Source organism: Brachionichthys hirsutus, chromosome 19 (genome assembly GCF_040956055.1).
Source record: "Brachionichthys hirsutus isolate HB-005 chromosome 19, CSIRO-AGI_Bhir_v1, whole genome shotgun sequence".
NCBI classification, from domain to species: Eukaryota; Metazoa; Chordata; class Actinopteri; order Lophiiformes; family Brachionichthyidae; genus Brachionichthys; species Brachionichthys hirsutus.
In genome coordinates, this window is record NC_090915.1 from 5730214 (window position 1) to 5748887 (window position 18674).

Consider the following 18674-nt stretch of genomic DNA (forward strand, 5'->3'; position numbering starts at 1 on the left):
CGGTGAGTTTAAGGATAACAGCAGGGGAAGTTGTCAATCGCCCTAAAACTCATATTTGCCCCTCATGAAATGATTGGATGACCTAACTGCCCATCTGCCTCCCTGCCGATGTACTTGTTATACGTAACGTACGTATGAGTCTTCCACAAGGCTAGCTACAGATGTGACTCTCCTTGCTCAGATGAATAAAAAAACAGAAATGGCTGAAAGTCAGCACTTTTGACGGAACAATTCGGGTTTCCCTTAGCAGCAACGCCACAATGCAGAATCAAATGAAAATGGAATTTCAATTCCTATCGTTGCTTCTGAGATTGTACAAACTGGGGTCATTTCTGTGTGTCTTCCAGAGTGTGGTAACCCAGCACAACCCATGTTAAGTTCTCATAAAATCACCATATGTAGCCATACATATGGAGCTGTCCAGTGCTGATCCTGAAAGTGATGTCTTTTCCACGGTATTTACTCGGGGAATGTTCTTTATCTTGCCCACTTCGGTTGGTTGTCTTGGTTTGCGCATGTCCATGACAAGACAAGCTGATTGCTTTTTGGATTTGCTTTGATTTTGTACCGATCATCTTTGTTCCTGCGTGATGATTGCATTTGAATGGAAATTTTCCACATTATTAGATGTGTTTATTCCCATCACAAACTTTGGTTCATACTTATGATTTTTCTCATTTACAGTATGGCTTTATCTCTAACACATTTTAAGTTACAACCTTTTAAAAAAGTGACATCAAAACTGAATATTTTATTGTAATTAAATAATTAAATAAAAATAAATAATTATTTAACAGCATGTTAAGGAGTAGTTACATTTATTTTACATTAAATGACATTACATTTAGTTACATTTTTACTGTGTTATGGTTTACATTTGGCCTTTGGAGGGCAAACATAATGATAATGTGGCCCTTGGAGAAAATGAGTCGACACCCCTGCTTTAGGGGATTTAGTTGTTAGAGGCAAGCTTTTTCTATCTTTCCCACATTGCTTAAGAGGATGGGATGGAGTGAAAATCATAGCTATTCATCTGCATGTTTCGCCTAACATCTATGTAATTTAAACAATGATTTCTCAGAATTTGCTTGGTGTACTTTCTGATTTGTTTGTGTTCGGATGGAGGTTTCTTGTTGTTTCGGCGTCACAGCTGATGCAGTGGATTCAGCTCCTGCATCAAAAGCTTCTGCTCTCATGTTCTGTCATCTAAACAATACTTACCGTCTAATTTCACTGTAAAATAGCTCAATAGATATATTATCTAATAACGGAGACCTTCACCATGTGGTGTGTCTTAACACTGAGCGTCTATTAACGCAAATGCATCTTTAATCATTTTCTTTTGCCCGCTCCGTGCAGCCCTAGAGCCGCTCTTGATTCTGCAGTAGCTTGGCACGTTAACAGCAGGAAGCATTATGATTTCTTAATTGTAGACATATGCTTTGTAGAGATTTGTTTGGGGATTGGCGTGTGAAAACCACAACGTGAATATCTTATGAAGTATTTGTTCTTTGTTAGGAAACAAATGGCGCTCCATGTACAGCTTCTGTTGTGCCGCAGGATACGTAACGGGGAATAAAGGCATTGCAGTGAACGAGCTTCCTTCTGCTTGTGGACACGAGTTGACGTACACATTGATTACCTACGCTGCTGTCAAAGAGGCAGTTTAGCCTTGTGTGCAGTTTGGTGTGTATACACAACTTGCTTTGAAGAGTCATTCAGTCAATGAGCTGAATCTGCCTTAAGCCTTTCAGAAAACAAGGTATGTTTGATTGATCACGGTTGGCATAGGTCGCATGGAATCCAGGAATTTTGCTCCGCTGGGGGGGGGGCTGTGGTTGGTGTGGATTTAAGTCCGGATCATTCGGAGGTATCAACTGAATGAAAATGTTTTCTTCCCATATGGAGGAATCTTGGAGGCGGAAAAAGTAGAGTGCAGAACAGAAGGAGTGGATAGCAGCCAAAATATCGCTGAAGCCAAAGGGAGGATAATCCGAGTGGTCAACGTCTCCTTAAAGACGGGATGTAGCAGCAGATGCGTTGTGTAATCAGTCTTACTCATGCACTAGAAATGCAAAGGACGGAACATGATATTAGTTTAATAACATGGTATTATAGTTTGTCATACTATATTGCAAATATATTGATTTCTGTATGTACGTAAATACAAATACATTAAACACAGTAATATACACCCCTAGTCCTGATAAATGCTGTTCAGATATTAAATAGTGAACTATATCTAAGGATGTTTTTTACCGCTGCAGGATATACTTTCCGACACACATTCTCCTTACATTGAGCTGTATTTCCGAAGGCGTGCCTTGGAGGCATTTATGACGGAGATGGGGAAAACGAATCTGTGCCATTTTCTGGGATAAGATGAAGTGTGTGTGTGTGTGTTTTATGTCTGCAGACAACTGGGACTTGTCACAAAAAGTAGTTATCGGGATAACTTTTCCAAGTTCCCGCTGAGGCTCCTGGTTGTTGGCTTTTATACAGCGGTACGCAAGAGTAGTTATCCACGCATTTATTCTGTGGGCTTTGTGCGTCTGGTGTTTGTGTCTTCCCCTGCAGTGTGTCTGCTGGCTAAACGAAACAGAGCTGATGGCTAATGACGTCTGACAGCGGTCGTCCGTTATGGTCATGTGATACCGCCTTCTGCGGCGGAGGCCTGAATAAAAGATGATTCCAGTGTGACCATGAGAAAAAAGAAAAAGACCGGTCACTAGTCAATTAGGTGGGCATTACGATTATAAATGTACCTTTGTCAACGGTAATGGATTATTCTTGTGTGCATCAGCTTCACATTTCAAATTGCATTACACAAACCTTTTTGTATCCTTACGCGAAACACTGATAAGATTACTTCAGGATACGAGTGTGTATTCAGATGCTGATGAGGTTGTCTGTACGACATGGACTAATATTTCACCACATTGTATTTTTCTGAGTTTTAATCTGGCACATGGCTGAAAGAAGCCTAATGGGTAGCTAATGCCAGCTATTGCTAGGTAATCCTAGCTAATGACAACCATTATATAATTTCAGTTTTCACGTGAAAGTCGGCACGAGAGAGAAATGCACTTTGCGGTTGTGGCTCGAGGCATTGCAGTTCAAAGACTTGGAACGGGAAGAGAATAAATACAGACAGTAATTAGGAAACACCATGAAAAGATTGAAGATTGTCTTCAGGAACCCCCCCCCCCCCAATATAAAATCAAATTAAAGTGAAACCGTTTGAATTGTCTGCATTTTAATTTTTAGTGGAACTTTTCGCACAGCCAGCCATCCTCTCGGTGCCAACAAAACTTGTGAAAGATCAAGCTTCCTTTTCAGGTCAGTTTTGGTTTTCAGCATCAAATTTTTTATATTTAATGCCAAAACGTCCTCTCGCTGTTCCAGCCCTGTAGGACACCAGTGGACTTGCTTGTTTACTTATCTGCAAAGGCATGCAGAGTGTTTGAATCTTAAGCAGAAAAAGGAGCCCACATAAGCAAAAACTGAACACCACGCCAAGCCCTTAACACTGAATCATTGTTCTCCCAAAATGCAACACACAAACTAACACTGGCACATGCAGGGTTTCGTTCGCCCATCAATCACGCACGCCTACGTCTCACCTTAAACTCCTTCGGCTCAGATATGGATCAATGGACCAGTCGCGTGAATCCAGGTGAGACTGAATTCCACTTACAGACCTCTGATTACAATCAAACCGCACAGAGGCACCTTTAGGTTAGCTTCGAGAAACAGAGAGCCACGGCACAGGGGGGGGCACCCATGGAATGAAAACCGGAGGAGATTACATCTCAGACTCTGCAGGCTTCTCCGTGGGAGGTGCTGCTGGTGCTCAGGACAGAACACATGGGGTTGCATTCAGAACATTAACACACAGTGACAGAGGCCAGTCTGTGATCTTGGCTGGATCTGTGGTGCTTGTGATCTGCTGTGACAGCTCGTCGTCCAGGTGATGCAACAGGGTTGGTTGTTTGTGTAGGAAGGTAGAAAACAACTGAATTAAACTTTGATAATATACTTATGTGTACATCTTAAAACGGAGACTGTTGCATAAAAGATTGCTCCCGAGGTCTGAAGCCATCAAATTGTATTTTCTGCAACGAGAATCTCCACATGAGAGTAGCGGTTTTAATGCGATCACTACATTAATGGTAGTTAATGTTTCCTTTTAACATCTTTTGGCATAAACACGCCGGAGCTCAGCATCCTGTGGCGTCCCGCGCTGGACTTTAAAGGCAGCGCAGACCTTTTTAAAATGTGTTTTGCCGATTAGTTTTTTCTTGTAGCCACGCAAATTGGATGCAATATGATGTAACACGGCACCAGACTACACGGAAATCGCAATATATCGTGCCTGATGAATAATATTGTTTTTCATGGCGAGACCCGCCTTTCCAAAGACCCTGCTGTCAGTATCCGGGTTCTCTTTTCATTTCTTTGCCAGAGCACTTAATGCATAATGGGTTGGGCTTCCTGCCTGTCCAGGAGCCTGTTAGAAGATATTCATGCAGCAGCAGCAGACCGAAGTGAGGCGAATGATGGAGACGTTGGACGCCAGACAAAGAGCTCATGCTGTGAGACTTCCTGTTGTGGCCAAGTGGCTCAAGGTTGCCCCGCGGTTATTTTCATCTGTTCGCATTCACAGTGTGCTTCCACTGATTCAGGTTGCATCCGTTTTGAAGTGAGTGGGAGACGCACACGCTTAAAGAGGGCGTCCGTGAGATTTGCAATGGTTGCTTTTACAACCTCAATCTATACGGGAGGTTCATAATCGACCTTTACTGCGCATTCACAATTTTTTTTGTGTGCATAACTCGCAATAAGGGCACATTTACACGCAGATGTTTCTGTCGCAGAAAGTGTGGAAGATTTCCAAAACCATTTATTTCAAACATTCATTCATCGTCAATAAATGTTGAATGGCCTCTCTGAGACAGATGTGGCGGCTCAATTCTTTAGGTAAATGCGCAATTTAAAGTCGGCCTATCTAATCTTAAATATCCATCCTGTACAGTCTGCAGGCCGCCTGTCTGCCTCTGTCAGCAAGACAGTTTAAGTGCTTAATTATCATAAAGATAAGCACTTTTCTCCTCTTTTTAAATGGAGTGAGCTGTCGAGGTTTGCTTAAGCTTTAGCAGAGGTTTGGATGTCAGCATTTATGTAACTTGGGGGGGGGGGGGGGGTCTGATAAGGTACTGATGCCTTAAAATGACCATTTTACAGAACAGTAATTCTGTATATCTGGGTCTGGAGGGTTTCTAGAGTATCTATTACCATGTTGGTATGGAATTTTAAAGACCAGATATGTTTGCTCAAACGACAAATCAAATTATCTTCCTTTGTGCCGCTGAACTGTTAGCTGACTTAGTTTGTGGCGCAAACATCTCAAAAACAATGACGTTAAACTTCCTGTCGGCAATCCGATGAAAGGGGAGAACAGTGGAGGGTAACGTTGTCATTGATTGTTGGCCTATTAACTTTGTCTTTGACGATGTTCATTGGCATAAGGCGGATGATGAATGATGATCGATGCAATAAGAAATGAGCTGCTAATTGCAGCAGCGATCAAGGGGCAACGACGGGTTGAAGCTCGAACAGAGACGCTGTCATCAAATGACCGTAAGATGATGATGAATCACTGTCCTTCGCCTCCAAAAGATAACTTGATGACTAAATATGAATGAATCTTTTCCTACAGAACCATTTATTTATTCTCATCTGTTGCGAAGGGGGTCGCACATGACAAGAATAATCCTGGTTTCATTTCCTGCAGTTAATATGTGATGGATATTTTCCCAGTTCCTCCCACAACAGATGTCAGTGTAAATATTCATCATGCTGCCAAGTGGATCTTTCTCTGCACTCGTTGCATGAATTTTCCGTGATATTTTCTTCACTATCTGTCAATTGCACGGCTGACGTTCCCGAGTTCATTGGCGCATTTCCTAATCTTCAAGTTTTCTATTTTCCTATCAGTGTTGTCAGTATCCAGAACTGTAAGTTCTACAGTAACATTGAAACTGTGTTTATATGCTGATAAGCCGCTTACACTAATAATGTATACCATATCATGTTGACTCTGATTCCCCACTTATGTATTTATCTAGAAAGGATAGAATTAGGTGGGATTAAGGTCTTTAGAGATGTTATTCATTTCGTGACGTGGTGGACGGAGCACTGGGGATATTACGGATCACCGTTTTCAGTGTTTGCGTCTTTACGCTGCTAATTTGCCTTGCTGAAGCACGCTATAAGGGTTCTGAAGTTTTCATTGTTGTTCACAAAATACAGTCTGATTAAACATCTTCATCTGGGAACAACAGGACGTTGTGGATTTTGGGGACAGAGGTCAATATTGCATTGTATGTCGCAACACGAAGGGAATGAGCTATTTTCGCCTTCCCGTTATGTAAGACAAAGCTACTTCACGCATCGGCATGTAAAATGGAATTTATAACTGAATGCTGGCTGGCGACGTCTGACTGGACGAGCCGATCGCTCCCTGGGCCTCTTCTTATTCCGTGGGTGATCCTCTTTCATTTGTTTCTCACTGAAGCAGGTTAAACACAATTAACAGAAAAACAATCTTTTACCTGTCAAGAATATTGGCTTCTGAAATTAACTTTTGAAAATGGATTCTCATGACTCCGGAAATTAGTAATTTCTTCCCTAATCACTTCGCTGCAAACTTGATTACAGCGCTGACAATAGTGACTCAACCGTCTCACGGATTACAACTTACTAGTCATATCCAGCCACCCGTTCTTGCATTCTAGGTCAAGAGAACGGTTAAAGTGAACATGATGCTCACAGCTGGGGCATGATGCCTTACAGTGCACGGCTGATTTGTGTCCGGTGACGGGAGACGCGGCTCGGCGTGCCAATGGCATTACCGCCATCGCTCAGGCGAGACACTGCCATGCCCACAGGAAATTAATTGACTCTCAAAAATCTGTGTGGGCTCAGTATTTTGTAGTGGCAAATCTATTGCAGCGTTGTGCATGTCTTACCATAGTATATAAACCCACATTCGCTGATAGGGGGAGGGGGGGGCAGCCAGATTAAAAATCAGTGTGCTCTAAAGCAGTCAGTTCCAGCAGAGTGTCTTCAACTGATTTTTCACCGTTCTGGGAATTTCAGCTTTGAGTAATTGTCGGCACTCCAGATGAACAGTTTTAGTGGCTTGGAACACACTCATAAATGTCTGTCCATTATATGGGTGAGTACATAACACAAGACCTCATGAAATGGAACCACTTATTTTAAAATGGAGAGAATCACCTTGCCGGACCTCTGCAATTGCCAAATAAAATGCTATTGATCAGAGATCAGATTTGATTGTCAGACACTATTTCCAGCTCGAACTGGATTGTTTCTCCAGATGCTTCCTTTTAGGAAGAGCCTGCTCATGATTTGAGGATATGGAAGCGGGTTTAGGGTTTGATCCTGGAGGGACTCTTTGGGATCACAATGTACTGGATCCTCATTTAGAACTGAAGAATCCTTTTGGATGAGAGGTGAAACGTCTTCAAGCAAACTTGTCCAGTTGATTCTTTGTGTTTTTGCTCTTCGTAATTTCATTTCAAAGATGTTTCCTTTGCAAAAGATGCATACTTGGACCTTTTTATATTTACAACTCTTATAAAAGGCTTCCATTCAGTACAAAGAACCTGAAAAAGAAACCAATGATGCTGCTAAGCGTTCAATCCAGGCTGAACGTTTCCAATAGTTTACCAATGAGTGTTGATTTTGGCGAGTGGAGCATATTCGATCTGTGATTATGTCTCAATTGGGCGTGGAATGTTGCCTTATCACAGCTCTTCATCATCCACCCCCTGGTTGAGATTGATTAACACCATCGCGCGCGTCATCACAATGTCTGTGCCAGGCAGGAGATGGATCTTGCAAGCAGCTGGCAAGCTGTCACTCTCATCACTTCACACTTGATCAATTCCTGTTGAGAACATAGTGGTCACAAACTGATTTACCTTTAGCATTGCAAAGTCATCTCTGCCTGTGCGATCAAAATATCCATTGAAGTAGAAGAAAACAGCCCGGAGGCACACAGCAGAAATCCAGGGCTTACGCCAAGACCTGAATGTCTCGCTGAGACCATCATGAAATCGCCCAGATCGGCTCATGGTGCGCCTGAGGAGACGCTTTCACAGAGCCCACCTCGGGATTAGAGCAAAGGGATGCATTTTAGCGAAAGATAAATGTTTATCGCTGGGCAGCATCGCCCTTGTATCCCCGATGAGGAGGCAAAGAATATAAAGTACAGCTTCAAGATTTAGGAGATGGAGGTTCATATAACCCATAGTGACATAAGGATGGATGGATGGATACAGAGGCATCGAATTAGGACATGAAATAGAAGGAGAAGCCAAAGAGCCTGCAAAGTCAAAACCTAACCACAGATAACTTGGTGCATGCAATTAGAGCAGGTTTTGGTATTTGATACCAGAGCTATTTCAGGATTGTGTTCAGGATAGCTGGGACTTCACAGGAGGTTAATAAGCATGGACTTATGGATAGGAAATAGAAGAGAACGGAGCCTGAACCAGCATCCTGCAGACATGGCAACCCCTGACAAGTACGACCCCATTATGCATTAAATCCTTGACTCGGGTATTTGTGACTCATACATTTTTTTTTAAAGTTCATCCTTGACCAGTGTGTTTTCAGTCAGGTGTACTTAACACATCATGGTCTGTTGTCACAGTGTGTGTGATGTCAGTGTGACCAAGACGGTAACATCTGCTAAAGCGGGCTGCTGCCTTTCATCTGGTATCATAAACCCAAATCTGTGTCGGCCTCTAAGCTTCGGTCAACACAAGCCTCTCAGGGGGATAAATCAAAATTCCAAGGGGAAATCGCTTTTGCCCCAAAGCCGGGATAAAACTACAATCTCCTGACAGATTATATTCTGTCTTTCTAGTTGTCCAGTACAAAAAGAAAAACCATTGAAGCTCACCAAATACAATTTCTTCATTTTCTCTCTCTCTCTTCACAGAGATTATCTACTTGATGGCCAAAAACAAACAAACTGTACTGTTCATCTTTACGTCTACGAACTACCCGATAGATAAAGAGTGAGGTGCATGCGTGTGTTTATTCTGATCGGCGCTGGACTGATGTGAATGCGGCGCAGTTGAAACCAAAACCTAATTGAGTTTAAAATCGCCGTGTCGTTGTATTCCACCCCTCTTATTTGACCAAGGTCTCAAATTAAGAGGTCAAAACAAAAGATTAATAAATCTTAATGTGTCTACGACTCCAGCCAAACCTCCCACTTTGGCACCGGCAGACGGCCCCCCCCTTCGGTGGACAAGCTTTATATTCTAGTTAAAGAGATGTGAAATCAGAATAGGTCTTGTTAATGGGATTGTGGCGTTTTAGAAGCAGCCTATGCACTCAGCAGATAAGGGGACTGTTTATCCTGTTAATGTGTCACTTTAAATACATTAGAAGTGGGACGGCTCCCGATTCTTTGTTTCGTCTTTGCTTGGCATTCTGCCTCGCTAATCCCTCAGAGCACAAGGGACAAAGCATTTCTGAGAGATTCACATAAATTGCACCCTAAATGTTTTTAGTGGGCACACGATGCACAATTATATGTTGCATTATTTGCATAATTACATCTGCAATGTTTCCTTAATGTCGATTTAAACCATGTTGACCTTGAGCAGCAACGGAGACACACGTAGAGAAAAAGCAATACATACGCACGCACGCACACACATGCACGCACGTACGCACGTGCCTACAACACATATATTCACTGCTAATGAGAGGTAATCCAGGTCCCACTGTGCCACAGTGGGACCAATGGCAGGCAGCTATTTGTTTATTCTATTTACACTGTCGGGTTCCCAGAGGTCTATTAGTACCTCCATAAAACAAATGCTGTGCTAATGCTTGACTATATTGCACTAAATCTAGTTGTTTAAGTGTAGATGTGGACCCTATTTATTTGTGGATTGCCGTGTTGTTGTTTTTCCTATCGGTGCTTTGCCACGTTTGCCTTTGTCTCTCCTTCTTGGAGGTTTACTGGGGGAATAAGGACAGAAATATCTGCTTTCTTCTAGTAGCTCCCCGGCGCTGCCTAATGCTGTTACTGCCGCACCTTGGTCACCTCCTTCATGCTGGCGGCCTCACGGGAGGGGCGGGGGGCATCTGACAATATGATTGGTTTTCTGTAGGAGGTGGTCACCGTGCAGTCTGCTGCTGGTGATGGAGCACCGTGGGAGCTGGCGTGGGTGTGGATATCATCGACTAGGCCTGAGTGATACTGGCAAGGCCTCTTATTAGCAGGGGTCCGTCTGAAGACCCCCCCGACCCAAGATAGAATGACAAATGAAAAGGCTGTTTATTTTGACACATGCCGTATGAGCGACAGTTTATAGAACACATCGCATGAACCCTCTAATGTCCGTGGAAGGAATTGAGTCTATCAAGTAAGTTATACGAGGCACAATTATTCATCCGTCCATTCATCAATCCTCATCCGTTTTGTGAGTCGCGAGTCGCCAGCGCATCACGGGGCCACGCAGAGACGGGCAACCGCTCACGCACACACACTCACACACTACGGACAATTTTGAGTACCGGTAATCAATCCACCTAAATTGCATGTTTTTGGAGGCGGCAGGAAACCGGAGAAGCCGGAGAACACCCACGCAGACACGGGGAGAACATACTAACTCCGCACAGATAGGATTCCTACACGGTACCTTCGAGAAAATTCCTTGTGCTTTAATGTCAAACTGCTGTAATTGAGTCCGGTTAAAATCTATTAATTGGCCTGTGCATGTGGAAAAGCGAAGTGAAAAACTGTTCACCGAGAGAAAAAGATGTCGAGTCAACGGAATTGGATCCCCCAGTGCTGATTGAGGCAGGAACGTATTGTGACAGCATTCTAGGAGACGTGGAAGCGAATAGATGAAGAAAAAGAGACGGACTGCTTTTTCTAGCATTTACTTGTTTGTAAATTTCACAAACTGTCTTCAATCCCAGCACTTCACGTGGGTCCAGGATTGGCTGCATCCATTTAATGCTACCAGCCGCTTAACTTTGTGTGGGAAAAGATTAAAGACCCATATTTGAACTGAATTTGGTTTTGGAGCGCCTTTCATTCTGATCCGAACAAAAACTGCACATTTAAACCATCCTCAGGGCAAACAAAAATAAAAACAAGTGGTCTCATCCAGATTACGTCATGAATAGATTCATCGATTGTGAGCGTTTCTTAATTTGGGAGGGGGGGGGGTGTGTGTCTGGTTTACATTTTGTGAACAAGTTCTTGGCGAGACATTATCAGAAACGGAAAAAAGGAAAAGCAATGCGACCAAACGACGTAATTCAAAGCGGATGGAGAGGAGACCAAGGCTAATTGGCATTGGTTACAACAACTTTATGAAGGCTCAAGTGGAAAAATAGAAAAATTCAGTGAACAGTTCTCAGTTACGTCGGAGAGACGGAGCAAGAGACAGGCTGAGACTAAAGTGGAAAATGGACCACTAGACATTTCATCAGCTTGATGTCGAGGACTTGAAGTGAGGCTCAATGCTAAAACTATCTACTTAGTATTTAGTTCCTATTAGGTAATGTGCACCAGTTCTAAATGTAAAATGCTAATTTAACAGTATGACATCCATCGGGAAACTGCAGCGTTCCACTCCTGTTGCAGATCGTCCTGTTGATTTAAAAGAAATGAACACAATTTCGTGCAAAGAGCTTGGAAAATAGAATCACACAATAACTTCGTGCAGAGTAGTAATTCTGTCCCGTATTGTTAACCATTTACTGCCATGTCCTCTATCTTAATCGTGTTCCAGTTCTTAGGCTGCAATCCTTCAAAGGACCCAGTCTATGGAATCCTGTGCTCTGCTGATTGGCTAATTAGCACGCATTGTATTAAGTAGCATCACTCACATCCCATAATCAAGGCTGTTATATTCACAAAGGGCTGAGTTTTTTCTTCTTCTTCGGGTTCTCCTTTGTTCCTCCCACAATCCAAATTCAGGATAGTGGGAAATTCAGTGGCCACAGAAAATTTATATATTTTTTATTATTGCAGAGTTCATTTGTGGACGTGGGCATCTCGCTTTCATTTTATTATTCGCCGATGGCTAGAAAACAACCTGGATCCCCAAAGCTTCAGCTGATTATTTCAGCAGACGCATTCCGATGCGTGCATATTGGCGAGGAAATAAAAAGAGTCTTGATTCATTTTAAACTGCTTTCATATTTATGAATCTTATATGTGAATGTCAGCTATTTCATTAGTGTTTCGTAATGAGACATTAGGCTGGCATTCAGTTGCATGGGTGCTAAATTGGAAAGGAGAACCTGGAATACCTTTCTGGAGCTCATCATGCATTTGCTTACATTTTCCATAGCTCCTATCGAGTCGCCGCAAATGCCAATGGGACAATTAGCATTTTGAAAATGGAAGGATATTACATCAAGACCATTTAACAGATAATGAATGTTGCATTTTTTTCCCACTCAGTTTGTTTTACTGCTAATGAACCGTTCCTGTCATCTGGCGGTGGAGTTCAAAAGTGAAAACTTATAGAGCGTGCCATCGTCTCCGCTGACAGACGCCAGATTTATATGTCTAGCAGCTATGCAAATATTCTTCCACACTTTAGCTGAGTGTCAATGCGATGAGTCCTCTTCCTCTATCTGTCTCTTCCTCTCTGTCTACTTGTCTCTCTCGCATTCTGCCACTTCCCTTTTTTTTTGTCTTTACTTTCATTTTCCAGGCCAATCCATCCTAAATTATTGAATATTCATCTGCGTATCGTGTTGCCGCAAGACATCCACCGGCAGCCTGAGCTATGACATGTCGGGTGCATCAGCGGAAGACGGATGCGTTATGTCACGTATGTTTTTGATGGCCAGCAAACTGCCGTCAGGGTGTAACGGCGTTCATCACACTCTGACAACAGTGGCTTTGTTGCAGAGCTGACAAACTGTCTGACTTGACGTCGACTATCGCTGAACCCGCACTCAACCTTTTTGGGGACCGTGTTTTTGTCAGATTTGCTTTTTTTGGGGGGTTTCAAACTCTTGTCTGCTTTCTTGCGCAACACACACTAAGGCGCTGCCATTCCCAGCCATTGTTGTTAATCGTGTTGCTCCTTAAGAGCTGAAAGAGTAGTTTGACTTCAAATCTCCTTTTCAGAACAAAATTCCAGATAATAAAATGAGCCTCTCTAAACGCAGACTACCAGCCCCACCTAGAAATAAGAACATTTGGACCTAAATGAAGATGCATTTGGGTAATACATTTTGGAGATGGTCCATTGACACAGAATTAGTTTTTGACTGTTTGGGCTCCTAGAATCTTTCAACCATTACATTATAATGTGTTCCAGCTGTGATTCAGATTCCCATCTCCGGGGGGGAAGCAGAATATTTCATCGGTTGCTCACGTGTAGTGGAGCAGCACCCTGATGTGTGTCTGAATGGTATTATTGGCAGTCTTTCTTGTTCAGCATGAGGAAATACGGAAGCCTGCCAATTCACACGCTGACAATTTGAAACGGGGCAGCATGGTTGCGCAGTGGGTAGCGCAGACTTTGTATGTTCTCTACGTGCCTGCTAGGATTCTCCCTGGGTTCTCCAGCCTTCTCTAAAAAAAAACATGCAGCTTAAGTGTGTTGTTCGATCCCAAATTGTCAATCGGTTTGACTGAAATTGTCCAGCTTCGTCCAGTTGTCTGGTATTCCGTCTGAATATAAATAGTCTCAGATTTAAGGCTGTCGTTTTCCTGCTGAGGAAGCTGCCTTCCGAGAAAAGACATGACTAATAGGAATCTGGCCGTCACGTCAGAGCTGTGCTAAAAACAGCTAGTTTAAGGTCTGCTCACTTTAAGTAATGCAAGGCTTGGTTGGAGGATGACATTCTCTTGGTGTGTCCACTGTGTGTGCGTTAGAGTCGCTATTATAAATTAGATATAAAGATGTATATATTGGATAAGATTTCGCTGCCCAAATCCAGATCTGACTAATATTAGTGCTATTTAAAAATGTAAATGAAATTGGTTAGGGTTAGATTGAGCTGTGTGGCGTCCTCGGTGTCCCTCGTTGTTGCGTTCCAGGACCCCCCCCCCACCCATCATCCCACCCTCTACTGTATTACCCTTTCCGACACGCCTACAAACACTTTTGCATTCTAAAACTGTAAGTAGTGAATCCGTGCACGGTGAACTGCGATACAGCGAGGAACGACTGTACTCGCATCTCGTTAATCCTCTCACCCTGTATCCGACTTTGAAGGTACTTTGAAGGTACTCGCCACTTCCACCCAAACCTTGCAAGTAATGAAGAAAAGGAAACTCTTAAAGGAAACAGTTGAAGGAATGAACGCTGAAGAACGGAACACTTGGAGTTTGAGATGATCAACTCTTGTAATCAGACTTCTAATACTGCCGTATATCTTCAGCAGCCAGCGAGAGGACTAAGCAATGAGTAAAAAAAGGCTTCAGCAAGGATTTGGGACAAGCTTTCAAACGTCTTTCCTGACACTCAAGCTGTGTGATGAGTGAAAAAGGACTAATCCAAGGTTTTTGTATTTGTTGGAGCAGCTTTATATAACGGATGAAAGTGAATCAGGCTGCTTCCTAACTTACAATTATTCTTTTTATTTTAATCCCTACATTTTTTTTGAGCTGTATCCGGGCAAACTATAAGAAATGTACGTACTGACTCACCAGAAGCTGCGGGTGCAAGCGGCACGAACCCATCAGCGTGGTCCTGGAAGGATTCAGATTCCTGGAAGATTCTGCAGAAATGGTTTGTCTCAGTTTTATCACTTTAGCAATTTTGAAGAGCACTTTTATGCCTTTAGAATCCAACCATGATGTGTCACCACTTCTGCAGTTAATGGAGACATTGTTTTCTGTCTCCATTAAATGTTCACAGTGGAGCAGATTTAGAAATGCCCTTGCCACACATGCAGAAGACACACTCACAGAGTCATGCATTAACACGTTCAATGTGTTTCTCCTAATGAATTACAAGCAGACCTTGAGGCCATACACCTATATAGCAGTAGCATCTGGCTTGGATTCAATGACAGGCCTCATAGCACCAAAGACAAAGAAACACACACACACAGTACAATCAGTTTGCCTTTATATAGCCTGCTTTACTGAGCTCCCTCATCTACATAACAATTGTACAAGGCAGCTAACGGCACTGGAAACGCTATTGCTATCCATTCATGCTGCAAGTGATTGCTGCTCGTACTGTAAGTTCTGCTTTTGGCTTCGTAACACTAAAATCACTTGTGATGTGGATCAAACTAGGTGTCATTTTTGTGCATGATCAGTTATGCAAAGCTCTCTGAAATGCAAGAGAGCAAGTTTTGCCGGAGCAGGATGAGCTCTGTTTAAAAAAAAAAAAAAAAAAAAAGATGGCAGGAGGCACCTGCAGGCACGGCTTTATCTCTCGTCAAGGTGAAAGGTTAAGTAGATTAAACAATAAAGAGTTGAATTGCCGGAAGTTATGGCATTTAAGAAATTCACACACCACAAAATATGATCATAAGCTGCAGTCAGCAAACAGACCGGTAAAGAGGCCGGGTTTTAAGTTGTGCTTTCAAGCGGTGTCTGGGAAGGATTCAATACAACACAGACTTCTCTTCTCAGTCTTATGTTTAAAGGATCAATCAGAAACCCTCTAATTAATCAAATAATTATTTACCAATAGAGAAAGTGGTTTCACCTCTTGCCTGTTCAAACCAATGTAGATGTAATATCTCTGATTATTAATAACAATAAACATTCTGAAGACGCCACAGTCATTCCCCTCCTAATTGGATTCACACCGTCCACATGGTGATCTGGATCAGCACCAAAAGGTTCTAAATTGTTCTTGGTATCTTTATATTTCTTCCTGACCTCATCCTGGATCCCATCCAGATGAGATTTGGCGGTGAGATAGAGGCCCCCACCCGACATGACTGTGTCAAATTCCATAAACGTCGATCAATAATCAACAGAGATGCTGAGGAACACATTGTTATATTGACTATATTAATGCTATCTGGTAGCATTTTTATTGTCTCTTTTTAGAGGAGGTCTGCGCTCCACCCTCGCTCCCGCAGCACCTGAGGGCCGTGGCACTGTTGAGTATAGCTCACGTGACCCGCTCCTCTCACCGGTGTCCTCTGACCCAGAGTCAGCTGGTTACTAACCAGCTGCACCAAAAGCCATTTGTCATGCGCTCCACACTGCCGACGGGAAATGTCAGCAAACGTCTATGCCCTTGTCATCCAGCCGCATGACAAATACTGTATCACGCGTTGCCATCAGAGGCTCCCCGAGGCTTCGTGCTGCTGCTCTGCTGAACAACCGGTCCCACTAGACGGCATTAGATTCTCGCTTTGTGACCAGGTAAAAATCTAACCGGTGGTCTCATTGCTCTTTTCCCACTTGCTTTTTTTACATTCCCCTTAAACGGCTATTGAGTCAAATTTTTTTTAACGTCTACTGTCCCGCTTTGCAAATTTTCCCCTCGTCTTTGCTGTTTAATGTTTGCAGTTTTCTTTTGATGTTGGATGCTTTAATGCCAAACACTGGCCCGGAGCTAATGACTTTGTTTTGGGTAGAAAATGCGAGAAAAAATTATGCATAGAAGAAGATATGGAAAGGCGAGGCAGCATTTTTACTGCTGCCTGTGAGATTGGTGGGGCTTCATGAGTCCATTGTGTTTTCTGACAGAAACAGAAACGGGTAAACGAATGGTGCCTCTCTCTCTCTCTCTCTCTCTCTATGTGCCTTGTGCTTTCTAACAACCATGGATTTTTAATGGCTAACAATCATATATTCATTTAGTTGATGACTGATGTATTTGTGACGCTTGCCAATTTTGACTTGTGCATCTATTCAAATCTCTGACTGTGCAAAGATTTTATTAAAGCAATGAAGCAAAGAAAGAAGCTCTCAGTGAACCGACAGTACAAATAGGGATAACTATGAATAACCCAAGGAGCTGCACAGTTTCTAGTTCTAAGTGTGTGGATGAGTACTGGAACTGCACTAGAATACCAAATGTAGAACCTAACAGCCAGTCGTGTTTGAACTTTTTGGTTTATTTTATTGTTTCAGTCACTGGCTATCCTTTCATCTAAAGTTGTGTTCCACACGCACTGTTTGAATGTCAGTTTATCAAAATTAAACTGCCCCCCCCCCCCCCCCCCCCTCTTCTGTTTTCTCATCCCTGTTCTGCAGAGATGTCTGGTACAGGGGATGATATTTCTCAGGTTCACTGGAAGCAGCAGTGGTTGGAAAACGGGACGCTATACTTCCATGTGTCCATGACTGAGTCTGAGCTTCTGGCCCACACAACGCAGCCCACGGCCCGGGATCCCGCCCACGCCCTCCACGAACACATGCATCTGCTGCACATCTCAGTCATGGTAAGTTGTGACTAATATGTGTGGGTGAGGCCGTACGTGGAATAAATCGTGAATGCATGTGCAGCTTTTGCTAAGTGAGTCTTTATAGGTGCTCGTCTGCAGTGGCTCGTGCGGTTGGAGGTGTCTGACTCAGTCTGAGTCTCAGATAGGTTTCGTATCGTGTCCCGTGCAGCTGGACATTGAGCGGTATTCCAGTCCCAACCTTCCGTTTGGTGGTTCTTAAATGAACCTCTGTAGGGACAGCGATTCACTTCAGAGAGAGCAGCAGCAAATGAAATGTAATCTTGGTGACATGGGGAATATTCAGTGTTTACTCCCTCGTGGCATTTTGTTTGTTTAATTCTATAAAGAATTATTGAAGATGGAAAGTTTGTTTGCACGCCCCCCCCCCCCACCGACTCCTGTCTCACAACTCTCTGAAAACGGGTGCTCTTTCTGAAATGCAGCTAATACTCTGTCTGAGGAGGATGCTTATTAAAACTGGATGTGACAAGCAATTCCTCCAGTTTGACCTCTCCGGCTTCTCTGAGGTCAACGCCGCTGCAAGTTGTTAGTCGTCAACATTGTGCAAGTGTGCATCAAAGTTCAGCGACGTTGAACCCAGAAGGAAAACATTTTTGTGGATTGACGTCGGCCCAGTGAACAGATCCAGTAGCGAGAGCCGTCCCTGTAGCGTGGACGCATTTCGCCACAATGATGTCATCAAGTTAAAGTGTGATGCAGTTTTAAAAAATGTATTAACATTTTTATTATGATTGTCCTCGCCTCTGCTTCAAGGCTTTACAGGGAGTGATAACGAGTGCAAAGTGCAGGTTCAGTACTTGAACATGAAAATGGAAACGCTAGATTTACATGCAGACCTCCGCCTTTTGCAGTTTTACAGTCGGTTCTGCAGATGGTTTTCTGTGAGTGTGTATGGGGTGATGTCATCATCTGTAAGCATGCAAGTAGCAGCTGCTAGGAAGTGAAGTCAGCGCTGCATTTTACTGCATGTGTTTCAGCGGTGTTTTCATGCATGCTGCAGCTCTGTCTCCTCTATGAAATAATTAGCTTTGGTTTCAACCTCTGATACTGCTGGATATTGAATGCCTGATCCCTTCCTCTTACCTCGTTGTGAATATTCCCGACAGATTTGTTGCCGCTCTCGCCTCCTCTTCTGGTCCTCTGATCACTCCACTCCATTTCTTCGGACATCCCACCTTCTCTTCTATTTCTGTCTC

General features: G+C 43.2%; 1 protein-coding gene across 1 annotated transcript in view; it reads left to right on the forward strand.

The window, feature by feature from the left end:
- LOC137908205 (astrotactin-2-like) overlaps positions 1-18674 on the forward strand; it is a 181574-nt gene that overhangs the window by 14628 nt on the left and 148272 nt on the right. Inside the window, exon 2 of the mRNA XM_068752575.1 lies at positions 17267-17454. Coding sequence (XP_068608676.1) covers positions 17267-17454 — 188 coding nt within the window. The remainder of the gene's footprint in view (positions 1-17266; positions 17455-18674) is intronic.